Here is a 13,820-nt window from a genome sequence, read left to right on the forward strand (position 1 = left end):
ACCCCTTAAGTACGCAACCCTTTTTTAAAAGTATTCGGTTCTTTCTCCCCAGTGGGGGAAAAATGACGTTCTGTAGTTTCTATTGGTACCATTTTGGAGTACATGTGGCTTTTTGAATGCTATTTATTGCTTTTTTTATTACAGTTTTTTTCTTGGAAACGGGATGACCAAATTCTGTTGTGTGTTATTTTTCACCGTGTGGGGTAAATAATGCGTTACGTTGATAGATCATACTTTTATGGTTCCAGCAATACCAAAAATGTTTTTATTCTAAATATGACAAAAGGGTATTATAATTTTTTTTTGATAATTAAAGATCAGTTTACATTTTTTTTTCTAGTCCTCATAGAGGGACATGAACTTGTGATGGTTTGATCGCTTCTGTGGTATGAGGTAATACCATAGCATTTCATTATACCGCGATCTGACAGGCAATTTATCAAGCCATGCCACAAGCATGGCTTGATGGGCAGTCTGCAGTGGCAGCTCTGAGGGCTTTTTAGAAGACCCTTGGCTGCCATGGCAACCAAACGTCACCCTGCAAGCTCATGGTACTATTGTATCTTGTCACCACCGTAAGCTAGGGGTTTGACAGGTCTTTCATGGAGGAACGCCCCTAGCACCCGATTGGCTGAATGATGGAAGAAGCATTTACAGCTAGTAATGTAAGCCTAACAGGTAAACTAGCCCTCCAGCACAGGCACAAAATCAATGCACACGCGGCAGCAGCCGTCCCCCCACCATCTTCCCAGGCTATGGCTCCGCTCCCTCACTGCTGTGTGGCCACTTTTTTGCTCCCCCCTCTGCCGGCTTTCTGCTCCATCCCGGCTGTCTTCTGCTGACAGCAGTTTGGGCCACTCACTCACTGTTTTGTTGCGCTCTGCCTCTGCCGGCCCTTCCACTCCCAGTGTTGCGAGTGACCTCAACTGTTTGCCCAGCTCACTCGGTCTTCTGTGTTGCTAGCTTCCGGGTGGTGACAAGATAAAATAATACCCTATCTCATTGCAGGCTTTTTGGAACCTCTGAACTCTAATCGGAGCATCTATTGGCCGCTGTCAGAATTTAAAGATTAACAGCTGCGATCAGTGGTGGTACAGATCAGAGCTGTTGCAGGCGATGTCGACTGTAAGAAACAGCCGGCACCCACATTGTATGGAGCAGGATCGCCCCCTGAATGTATATCCTGCAGCATTAAGGGGTTAAATGATATCAAAAGCGCATTGGTAACTCATGCAACAGAACCGGGGCAAGCTCTGTTTGTCCAAAATTGTCATGTCCGTTTCCTATAAAACGAACAGAGCTCGTCCTAAACTGTAGAGGAGGGGGTGCAAACGGGGTTATTTGGTTCTAAGATTTAAAAAAATGTAAGGGCTGGGCATGAATTAAAAAAAAACCAGAACACACATTTGGCTGCACCCGGGGCACAGCTAACCAGCGCTCGCTGAACTGACCGCCTGCAACGAAAGCTAGATGACTGCTCGGCCGATCAGAGGTCACAGCATCAACTTCGGAGGTCTTGGCATCGACACCCACACCTGACTTCTGGTGGCAGAGGACGGAGATTAGGCAGCAGGAGCTGGTTACCTGTGCCTCGGGGTGAGTGTTTGTTTTTAGCTTGTCCTCCAGCCTTAAACGTTTTTATCTTGAAACAACACAGACCCTTTAGGCTGGGGTCTCATGGGGATGGATTTGCTGTGGATTTTCTGTGTGGATTGTCCGCACGTAAAGTACACCCGCGGCTCCTAATCCCAGGACTAGCCAGAAAAGTGGACGAGATTTTGCAAAAACCTCGTCCACGCGCTGCGGCCAATCCATTGCGGCCAAGACGTGCGGAAACAGCCATGCGGTGCAGAAATGAAAGATGACGCAGCATGTCGATTTCTTTCTTTTTTTTTTTTCCTTCTTCCCAAAGCAGGCTCTCCTCTAGGGAAAAGATGACCGCAGCGGAAATGCAGGCGGCGAAACCACTCCGAAACCCGCAGCTGCGTTTTTTTGGCTGAATTCTCGAGTATTTTAGGTGCGGCCAATCCACTGTTAAGCCGTCTCGTGTGCACCCAGCCTTAAGGATAGTTCACAAATGTTCTGTCCTGGAAAGGGCATTTAAACTTGATATCTCATGTAATCACATAGTATATTCCCTTCTTCCATCATGTCCCGGCCAGTCACTGCTTTCATACTGTCAAACCCCCCTCTGATTTCCAATGAGTAATGTAAGAGGTTCTCCCTGTGGAGACAGGCAGAGCCCACAGCATGCAGCATGGCTGCAGCCGACACCACAGATTGCTGCTCTTTCTGGGAAGGCGCTGGCTGGGCTGTAGCCAGATTATTTTGCTTGCAGAAATCCCCAGAGAGCTTCACATGGACGTTTTTGCGCACGAATCTGGCAACGCAATACACAGAGACAAGAACCCATTGATGTCAATAGTTTTGTTCACAGTTCCATATTTTGGCGCGCAAGAAAAGATAAACCATGTTCTATCTTTCCGAGTATTTGCATACCAAAGGTGCCCACCGACTCGATGGGGGTGCGCAATATGCAAAGACATGCCTGAAACACTGCGTAATTCTGTTGGAAAAAGAACACATCTGCAACTCATTAGACATTTCAGTCGCTGCATATTTCTGTCCCTGCTGCAAAAAAAACCCATGCTCTATGGGCAGAAAAGGTGCAGTGGAATACAGGCGTCCGAAGGCATGCGCAATTGCGCTTACACTCGTCAACCTGGTCGTAGAGCCCAAAACAAAAGCACAACTTACACACAGGTTAACTAAATACACTACGACCCAGTTTCCCTTAAAATAACCCCCAGCATGATTTTTCAGGATTTTTGAGGATGCTTAAAATATAAGCCCTACTCCAAAAATAACCCCTAGTTACAGTTAATAAAAAAAAAAGGGCTCAATTTAGATAGTGTTCAGGCAGCTATACGTGTAAAAAAGTTAAATATTTTGGAACAAAAATTAATATAGGATCCTGTTTTATTTTTGGGGAAATGGGTATATACACCAGGTACACATGGCCACAACCTCTGGACTCTTGCTGTTCTACTGAAGCATATCTCTTTCACAAAGTGCTCTATGGTGATTTAAGTTTGGCTGTCATGCCATACAAAGTGTTAGAGCTTACTTGAGTTTTCAACAAATTTTGTAAAATAAAATAAGGTTCTCCTTACACACTCATTTGCTGCTGTTTGGACTTTGTTTCATGTTTCTAAGTTCTGATTTTCAGATGGCCTTCCCCATTTTTCTGCTTCCCCACTGTTTGCATTCCACGTTCAGGCAAGGGGTGTGTAGGAAGCCTGGCATTCTCTTAGTTCACTGTTCTGCACTTCTTTTCCTTTGACTCCCATGCTGCATTGCTCTCTGACACAATCAGCACTAAGGCAATATATGACTGTCACCCACCCCAGGACAATTGCATGAGTCAGGCATCCAGAGACGTATTGGCCATATGGTTAGTAAACCCAATGTAATGTGTATACAAGCAGAGAATGTGGAGATTGTTTACACAGTGACTGCAGATCTGTCAGCCTGTGAATGTAGGGGAGGATTCTGTGCAGATAGCCCCTCCCCCCACATCTAGGAAAACATCCCAGCCTCCCAGTTATTACAGAAGCTCAGTTCCTAACAGGCAGTGGATTGCGCAGGAGCTGGAAGGGAGACCCCTAGTGGCAGGCACTTCAAACTTTATTTACAGTGGTAAAACAACAACATTTCTAATGAAAGTATATTCCTGAGACAGTCAGGATTATTATATTACTAGCTGATATACCCGGCTTCGCCCGAGTTAATTTGGTACTGGTGTTTATCTGGTGTTCACACGGAAAATCTTCTGAAGTCGTGGTTACTTTAGAGATACCTGAAAAACATATGTTCACCATTTTGCATAGTTCTCTGCGTTACCCAGGAAACACCACGGGGAGGTAACCATGTGACGTTTCCTTCTGATAAAATGACATCAGGAAGTGAGAGAATTAGATTTCATACGTAAAATTTGGACGCTAATTCTTTTGCGCTTAGAATTGAACAATCAAGTTGGAACCCATTAACTTTTCCTATTTATGACATGATCAATGCCCGTGCCAAATTTCAAGTTTCTATGACATCGGGAAGTGAGAGAATTAGATTTCGTACGTAAAATGTGGACGCTAATTCTTTTGCGCTTAGAATTGAACAATCAAGGTGGGACCCATTAACTTTTCCTATTTATGACATGGGGTGTCGGTCTGTCGGTGACGGTCTGTCGGTGACGGTCGGTGGGTGACGGTCGCGGTCGGTGGGTGACGGTCGGGGTCGGTGGGTGACGGTCGGGGTCGGTGGGTGACGGTCGGTGCTTTCGTCTTCTCCTCGCTGATGTTCTCAGTCCCCCGGGTCACCTCACCGCAGGCCGCCGGACACTCTTCTTGTTATGATGCATCCATTCTCTGCAGTCTTCTTCCGGCAGGTCTGCGTAGGTTACCTCACTAGTGACGTAATGTTCGCTGCCTAGGAAGGAATGCCGATCTATTGCTGAGACTGCACATGTGTGCTGTCTCTCCGCGAGAGTTCATATACTATTGAAGAGAGACAGCACACATGCCCTGTCTCTGCAGTAGATCGGCACTCCCTGGTAGGCTGTGAACGCTACATCACTAGTGACCGGGTACATTGACCTGCAGGAAGGAGAATGCAGAGAATGGACGTAATGTCATAGAAAGAAGAAGAGCTGGCCGGCTGGAGGTGAGGTGACCCGGAGGGACTGCAGAAGACGGGAGAAGATCGTCGGAGAGAAGATGTGTAAGGAGACTGACGGGGGAGGAATAGGTAAGTATAGACTTTTTTGTTTTCTAATGACAGGACCCCTTTAACGGAGCACCCAGAGCAGAACTGATTGTATTTAGTTATTCCTACTGCATGATTCCATGATTGATAGAACAGGGTGATGTACTGCCCCCTATGGCTCTGCATCAGGCATATCAGTGTTATCAGATTTTTCTTAATCAGCCTTGCACTGTAACAAACACTCTGACTTTGATCACTGAAAGTCCGAGTAAATTTCAAGACTTGGGAGTTTCTCCTCGCAGACAGACAAATTGTGTTCCTTGCTGTGCCGGGGAACTCCTTGCATATAAACTTGTCTTAGCATCTTGCAGGCTTCTGATCCTCCCAGGACTGGATAATCAAAGGCCAAGTCTCCCCGCAGCCCAAACATGTTAGAGTGAAAGAAACTGCAATTATTCCGAATTCTTCAGTTAGGGCCCTTTTACACGAGACAACTGTGGGCTGCAGAAGCGCCCGGCGGTCGTCCCAGCGATCGATCACTTTTACACAGGAGGATCGTCCCTTGGTGGATGGGGGCGGAGTGCAGCGGGGATCATTCCACATGCCATTCACAGTAAACAGGCAGTCATTCATAAATGAACGACTGCCTGTTTACACGGACAGATCAGTTTCTTTTCTTTCTTTTTACCGCCAGCATGATCTGAACAAATCCTCATTGATCACATTGTGCAGGCATTTATACTCATTGATTGTCGTTCAGATTCTCGCTGGATTGCAGGAATCTGAACAATATAATCATTCAGTGTAAAAGCGCCCTACGGCTGTCGGACCCTGACTACTGCTCTCTTAGTCGGGGCCCTACGGCTTTTGGACCCTGACTGCTGCTCTCTTAGTCGGGGGCCCTACGGCTTTTGGACCCTGACTGCTGCTCTCTTAGTCGGGGGCCCTACGGCTGTCAGATCCTGACTGCTGCTCTCTTAGTCGGGGACCCTACGGCTGTCAGATCCTGACTGCTGCTCTCTTAGTCGGGGGCCCTACGGCTGTCAGATCCTGACTGTTGCTCTCTTAGTCAAGTGTCCAACGGTTGTCGAACCCTGACTACTGCTCTCTTAGTCGGGGCCCTACGGCTGTCGAAACCTGACTACTGCTCTCTTAGTCGGGGCCCTGCGGCTGTCGAAACCTGACTACTGCTCTCTTAGTCGGGGCCCTGCGGCTGTCGAAACCTGACTACTGCTCTCTTAGTCGGGGCCCTGCGGCTGTCGAAACCTGACTACTGCTCTCTTAGTCGGGGCCCTGCGGCTGTCGAAACCTGACTACTGCTCTCTTAGTCGGGGCCCTGCGGCTGTCGAAACCTGACTACTGCTCTCTTAGTCGGGGCCCTGCAGCTGTCGAAACCTGACTACTGCTCTCTTAGTCGGGGCCCTGCGGCTGTCGAAACCTGACTACTGCTCTCTTAGTCGGGGCCCTGCGGCTGTCGAAACCTGACTACTGCTCTTAGTCGGGGCCCTACGGCTGTCGGACCCTGGCTGCTGCTCTCTTAGTCGGGGCCCTGCGGCTGTCGGACCCTGGCTGCTGCTCTCTTAGTCGGGGCCCTGCGGCTGTCGGACCCTGGCTGCTGCTCTCTTAGTCGGGGCCCTGCGGCTGTCGGACCCTGGCTGCTGCTCTCTTAGTCGGGGCCCTGCGGCTGTCGGACCCTGACTGCTGCTCTCTTAGTCGGGGCCCTGCGGCTGTCGGACCCTGACTGCTGCTCTCTTAGTCGGGGCCCTGCGGCTGTCGGACCCTGACTGCTGCTCTCTTAGTCGGGGCCCTGCGGCTGTCGGACCCTGACTGCTGCTCTCTTAGTCGGGGCCCTGCGGCTGTCGGACCCTGACTGCTGCTCTCTTAGTCGGGGCCCTGCGGCTGTCGGACCCTGACTGCTGCTCTCTTAGTCGGGGCCCTGCGGCTGTCGGACCCTGACTGCTGCTCTCTTAGTCGGGGCCCTGCGGCTGTCGGACCCTGACTGCTGCTCTCTTAGTCGGGGCCCTGCGGCTGTCGGACCCTGACTGCTGCTCTCTTAGTCGGGGCCCTGCGGCTGTCGGACCCTGACTGCTGCTCTCTTAGTCGGGGCCCTGCGGCTGTCGGACCCTGACTGCTGCTCTCTTAGTCGGGGCCCTGCGGCTGTCGGACCCTGACTGCTGCTCTCTTAGTCGGGGCCCTGCGGCTGTCGGACCCTGACTGCTGCTCTCTTAGTCGGGGCCCTGCGGCTGTCGGACCCTGACTGCTGCTCTCTTAGTCGGGGCCCTGCGGCTGTCGGACCCTGACTGCTGCTCTCTTAGTCGGGGCCCTGCGGCTGTCGGACCCTGACTGCTGCTCTCTTAGTCGGGGCCCTGCGGCTGTCGGACCCTGACTGCTGCTCTCTTAGTCGGGCCCCTGCGGCTGTCGGACCCTGACTGCTGCTCTCTTAGTCGGGCCCCTGCGGCTGTCGGACCCTGACTGCTGCTCTCCCATCTTAAATATTCGGATGTGTCCCTGTTCTGACTTGTGGAGCTTTTCAGGACTTTTGTTGGAGTCTTGTATGCAGAGACGGTTATAACCAATAATTCAAGTGTTTTCTGGGTCAGTATCTAATTCCCTGAAAGGGTATATGGCCAGAAGATACTTCAAGCCCATTTAGACACAACGATTATCAAAAGCCATCGTTTGAGCAATAACCATTGCATCTAAATGCGCGGCCATCGTACACTATTCGTTCATCAGTGATTTCTAGCAAGCTAGGAATCACCGCTGACTGTTATCAGCGCCGCACTCTGATTTTCTCAGCAGGCTGTGCTGATGGCATTCTTGTAGCTGGTATCCCGCAGGCAGTTCTCAGCAGGACACAAACCGAAAGCTCTGAGAACAATGCAGCTCTTTGCATATACAAAACAGCTGCCTTGTTTTCAGAGCTATTGCTGCTGTATCCTGCTCCGCCTACATTAACTCTTAAGTAGCTAACTAGCTACTTAAGAGTTATACAAAGATGATTGCTTAAAACTCACTCAGTATGTCATGTGAGCGATTAGATAGATATAATATATAGTGTGTTGGAGGAGGGGCAGCGTGTCTTACAAGTGTGATGTCTTGGTACAGTAAACCTCCTGTATTCAGTCTGCAGCCGAGGTGTGTGCACAAAGCGCTGCTCATTCCAGACTGTAATATCCTAGCGGTGACTGATCAGCGAAGGCGAGTCCAGCACTCTAACTGCCTGCAACTAGATCCATAATGCTTCCCCATGACTGATGACTGCTCTGTCTGCTTCCCTTGTAGACATGGAGACATGCTGTTCCTCTTTCCATCCAGCACGGCTGGCCCATCATCAGAGGTTATGGATACATCCGCACTCACTCAGTCTTCCAGGCCGACAAGTGCGCTCCTAGTGGTGGAAGATGACATTGATCAGTATCTCAACAAACAAGAGGGAAAGATCTACAGGAACAGAGACCCCCAGCTGTAAGTGTGGGAATGAAGAATTATGTACGAGTCCTGCCAGGAAAAGTTTTGTATTTTTATTTATTTTTTCTCCAATTAATTTGTCCGTCGCATTGGCGTAGAAATGACTCCACACATTGTGACAAGCCTATAACGTACAACAGTTTGACAGTCGTGGGTCTGTGGGCAGTATTGGGTTATTTGAAGTGCACATAGGATCATACTAGCGCTGTATTACTGGGATTTTAGAGACTGAGGCTGCATTCATACCCTGCAGAACCGCTGCGGATTTTCTGCTGTAACCGCCCACATTGTGTAAGCGCACCCTTAAAGAGTTTTAGCACTATAGAAAGTGATGGCATGTTGCTAGTATATGTCATTGCTTTCTCATTGGTGGGGGTCCATCTGCAGGATCCCCCCCTGATACTCAGAATGACCTAGTGCAATCTCAGCTAATAACTGTGTAGGGCAATGCCGCACAGCCCCGTTCACCTGGAAGTTCCTACACAGCAGGTGGCCAGATGCACCAGTGTGCAAGACAAGTGCCAAAAGGTTCTCTGGTATGCAGGGCTCTACATGGCGACTACAATAGTCACCAATGCAACCAAAAGTTGGCAGATGACGACCAAGTTTTTCTGTCCGGTTGCCACTTGAGATCAAACACACCACCGCAGCACCGATTACTTTAATCAACTTATCAACTTCTTCGGCTTATTACAGACGTGCCTCACGCAAGGCACATATCCTCATAAGGGCAGCACCAGGCCCCAACGCATTGCGCAGGAGCTGGAGGAGAGGCTCACTGCTTATATCTTATGGAAAGCGGGTTCAGATACATGAACAGTACGGCAGCGAATTGTGGACATTTGCACAGCGGAGGAGTCTGGTAGGGGGTCAGAGTGTTACAGTAGAAGGTGGTGGAGGAGCCACAGCGTCAGATACTTGGTGGGGATGGCGGATCGTGGCACTCTGTATACACACTACAGTAGGAGGTGGGTGGAGGAGCGGCTGCGTCAGATACTTGGTGGGGATGGCGGATCGTGGCACTCTGTATATACACTTCAGCAGGAGGTGGGTGGAGGAGCGGCTGCTTCAGATACTTGGTGGGCATGGCGGATCGTGGCACTCTATACACACTACAGCAGGAGGTGGGTGGAGGAGCGGCTGCGTCAGATACTTGGTGGGGATGGTGGATCGTGGCACTCTGTATACACACTACAACAGGAGGTGGGTGGAGGAGCGGCTGCTTCAGATACTTGGTGGGGATGGTGGATCGTGGCACTCTGTATACACACTACAACAGGAGGTGGGTGGAGGAGCGGCTGCGTCAGATACTTGGTGGGGATGGCGGATCGTGGCACTCTATACACACTACAGCAGGAGGTGGGTGGAGGAGCGGCTGCGTCAGATACTTGGTGGGGATGGCGGATCGTGGCACTCTATACACACTACAGTAGGAGGTGGGTGGAGGAGCGGCTGCGTCAGATACTTGATGGGCATGGCGGATCGTGGCACTCTATACACACTACAGCAGGAGGTGGGTGGAGGAGCGGCTGCGTCAGATACTTGGTGGTCCAATAAATAGTAGCACGGGCAGCAGTTTCTGATGCAAACAGATCCTCTTTATTCCTCCCAGAACAAACGAATGACGTTTCGATTCAATGAATCTTTGTCAAGTATTTATTGGACTGTCTATACGGTGGCCTGAATTGGATCCGGACCACAGTGTGCATTGCAGGGACTCTGTCTGGCCCTAATGGGCAGAAGATGTGCTGTTGACACAATAATTGTATATCAGATACTTGGTGGGGATGGCGGATCGTGGCACTCTGTATACACACTACAGCAGGAGGTGGGTGGAGGAGCGGCTGCTTCAGATACTTGGTGGGGATGGCTGATCGTGGCACTCTGTATACACACTACAGCAGGAGGTGGGTGGAGGAGCGGCTGCTTCAGATACTTGGTGGGGATGGTGGATCGTGGCACTCTGTATACACACTACAGTAGGAGGTGGGTGGAGGAGCAGCTGCTTCAGATACTTGGTGGGGATGGCGGATCGTGGCACTGTATACACACTACAGCAGGAGGTGGGTGGAGGAGCGGCTCCTTCAGATACTTGGTGGGGATGCTGGATCGTGGCACTCTATACACACTACAGCAGGAGGTGGGTGGAGGAGCGGCTGCTTCAGATACTTGGTGGGGATGGTGGATCGTGGCACTCTATACACACTACAGCAGGAGGTGGGTGGAGGAGCGGCTGCTTCAGATACTTGGTTGGGATGGCGGATCGTGGCACTCTGTATACACACTACAGCAGGAGGTGGGTGGAGGAGCGGCTGCTTCAGATACTTGGTGGGGATGGTGGATCGTGGCACTCTATACACACTACAGTAAGAGGTGGGTGGAGGAGCAGCTGCTTCAGATACTTGGTGGGGATGGTGGGTCGTGGCACTCTGTATACACACTACAGCAGGAGGTGGGTGGAGGAGCGGCTGCTTCAGATACTTGGTGGGGATGGTGGATCGTGGCACTCTGTATACACACTACAGCAGGAGGTGGGTGGAGGAGCAGCTGCTTCAGATACTTGGTGGGGATGGTGGATCGTGGCACTCTATACACACTACAGCAGGAGGTGGGTGGAGGAGCGGCTGCTTCAGATACTTGGTGGGGATGGCGGATCGTGGCACTCTGTATACACACTACAGCAGGAGGTGGGTGGAGGAGCGGCTGCTTCAGATACTTGGTGGGGATGGCGGATCGTGGCACTCTGTTTACACACTACAGCAGGAGGTGGGTGGAGGAGCGGCTGCTTCAGATACTTGGTGGGGATGGTGGATCGTGGCACTCTGTATACACACTACAGCAGGAGGTGGGTGGAGGAGCGGCTGCTTCAGATACTTGATGGGGATGGTGGATCGTGGCACTCTATACACACTACAGTAGGAGGTGGGTGGAGGAGCAGCTGCTTCAGATACTTGGTGGGGATGGCGGATCGTGGCACTCTGTATACACACTACAGCAGGAGGTGGGTGGAGGAGCAGCTGCTTCAGATACTTGGTGAGGATGGTGGATCGTGGCACTCTGTATACACACTACAGTAGGTGGGTGGAGGAGCGGCTGCTTCAGATACTTGGTGGGGATGGTGGATCGTGGCACTCTGTATACACACTACAGCAGGAGGTGGGTGGAGGAGCGGCTGCTTCAGATACTTGGTGAGGATGGCGGATCGTGGCACTCTGTATACACACTACAGCAGGAGGTGGGTGGAGGAGCAGCTGCTTCAGATACTTGGTGGGGATGGTGGATCGTGGCACTCTGTATACACACTACAGCAGGAGGTGGGTGGAGGAGCAGCTGCTTCAGATACTTGGTGGGGATGGTCGATCGTGGCACTCTGTATACACACTACAGCAGGAGGTGGGTGGAGGAGCAGCTGCTTCAGATACTTGGTGGGGATGGTCGATCGTGGCACTCTGTATACACACTACAGCAGGAGGTGGGTGGAGGAGCGGCTGCTTCAGATACTTGGGGATGGCAGATTGTGGCACTGTATACACACTACAGTAGAAGGTGGGTGGAGGAGCGGCTGCTTCAGATACTTGGTGGGGATGGTGGATCGTGGCACTCTGTATACACACTACAGCAGGAGGTGGGTGGAGGAGCGGCTGCTTCAGATACTTGGTGGGGATGGTGGATCGTGGCACTCTATACACACTACAGCAGGAGGTGGGTGGAGGAGCGGCTGCTTCAGATACTTGGTTGGAATGGTGGTTCGTGGCACTCTGTATACACACTACAACAGGAGGTGGGTGGAGGAGCGGATGCTTCAGATACTTGGTGGGGATGGTGGATCGTGGCACTCTGTATACACACTACAGCAGGAGGTGGGTGGAGGAGCGGCTGCTTCAGATACTTGGTTGGGATGGCGGATCGTGGCACTCTGTATACACACTACAGCAGGAGGTGGGTGGAGGAGCGGCTGCTTCAGATACTTGGTGGGGATGGCGGATCGTGGAACTCTGTATACACACTACAACAGGAGGTGGGTGGAGGAGCGGCTGCTTCAGATACTTGGTGGGGATGGTGGATCGTGGCACTCTATATACACACTACAACAGGAGGTGGGTGGAGGAGCGGCTGCTTCAGATACTTGGTGGGGATGGTGGATCGTGGCACTCTGTATACACACTACAACAGGAGGTGGGTGGAGGAGCGGCTGCTTCAGATACTTGGTGAGGATGGCGGATCGTGGCACTCTGTATACACACTACAGTAGGAGGTGGGTGGAGGAGCAGCTGCTTCAGATACTTGGTGGGGATGGTAGATCGTGGCACTCTGTATACACACTACAGCAGGAGGTGGGTGGAGGAGCGGCTGCTTCAGATACTTGGTTGGGATGGCGGATCGTGGCACTCTGTATACACACTACAGCAGGAGGTGGGTGGAGGAGCGGCTGCTTCAGATACTTGGTGGGGATGGCGGATCGTGGCACTCTATACACACTACAGCAGGAGGTGGGTGGAGGAGCGGCTGCTTCAGATACTTGGTGGGGATGGCGGATCGTGGCACTCTGTATACACACTACAGCAGGAGGTGGGTGGAGGAGCGGCTGCTTCAGATACTTAGTGGGGATGGCGGATCGTGGCACTCTGTATACACACTACAGTAGAAGGTGGTGGAGGAGCGGCTGCTTCAGATACTTGGTGGGGATGGTGGATCGTGGCACTCTGTATACACACTACAACAGGAGGTGGGTGGAGGAGCGGCTGCTTCAGATACTTGGTGAGGATGGCGGATCGTGGAACTCTATATACACACTACAACAGGAGGTGGGTGGAGGAGCGGCTGCTTCAGATACTTGGTGGGGATGGTGGATCGTGGCACTCTGTATACACACTACAACAGGAGGTGGGTGGAGGAGCGGCTGCTTCAGATACTTGGTGAGGATGGCGGATCGTGGCACTCTGTATACACACTACAGTAGGAGGTGGGTGGAGGAGCAGCTGCTTCAGATACTTGGTGGGGATGGTAGATCGTGGCACTCTGTATACACACTACAGCAGGAGGTGGGTGGAGGAGCGGCTGCTTCAGATACTTGGTTGGGATGGCGGATCGTGGCACTCTGTATACACACTACAGCAGGAGGTGGGTGGAGGAGCGGCTGCTTCAGATACTTGGTGGGGATGGCGGATCGTGGCACTCTATACACACTACAGCAGGAGGTGGGTGGAGGAGCGGCTGCTTCAGATACTTGGTGGGGATGGCGGATCGTGGCACTCTGTATACACACTACAGCAGGAGGTGGGTGGAGGAGCGGCTGCTTCAGATACTTAGTGGGGATGGCGGATCGTGGCACTCTGTATACACACTACAGCAGGAGGTGGGTGGAGGAGCGGCTGCTTCAGATACTTGGTGGGGATGGTGGATCGTGGCACTCTATACACACTACAGCAGGAGGTGGGTGGAGGAGCGGCTGCTTCAGATACTTGGTGGGGATGGCGGATCGTGGCACTCTGTATACACACTACAGCAGGAGGTGGGTGGAGGAGCGGCTGCTTCAGATACTTGGTGGGGATGGTGGATCGTGGCACTCTGTATACACACTACAGCAG

At 51.7% G+C, this 13,820-nt stretch overlaps 1 protein-coding gene across 1 annotated transcript in view; it reads left to right on the plus strand.

The window, feature by feature from the left end:
* NPLOC4 (NPL4 homolog, ubiquitin recognition factor) overlaps positions 1 to 13,820 on the plus strand; it is an 89,870-nt gene that overhangs the window by 19,217 nt on the left and 56,833 nt on the right. Inside the window, exon 4 of the mRNA XM_066586668.1 lies at positions 8,047 to 8,229. Within this exon, the coding sequence (XP_066442765.1) occupies positions 8,047 to 8,229 (183 nt within the window). The remainder of the gene's footprint in view (positions 1 to 8,046; positions 8,230 to 13,820) is intronic.

The sequence above is a fragment of the Eleutherodactylus coqui genome, chromosome 13, assembly GCF_035609145.1.
Source record: "Eleutherodactylus coqui strain aEleCoq1 chromosome 13, aEleCoq1.hap1, whole genome shotgun sequence".
NCBI lineage: Eukaryota > Metazoa > Chordata > Amphibia > Anura > Eleutherodactylidae > Eleutherodactylus > Eleutherodactylus coqui.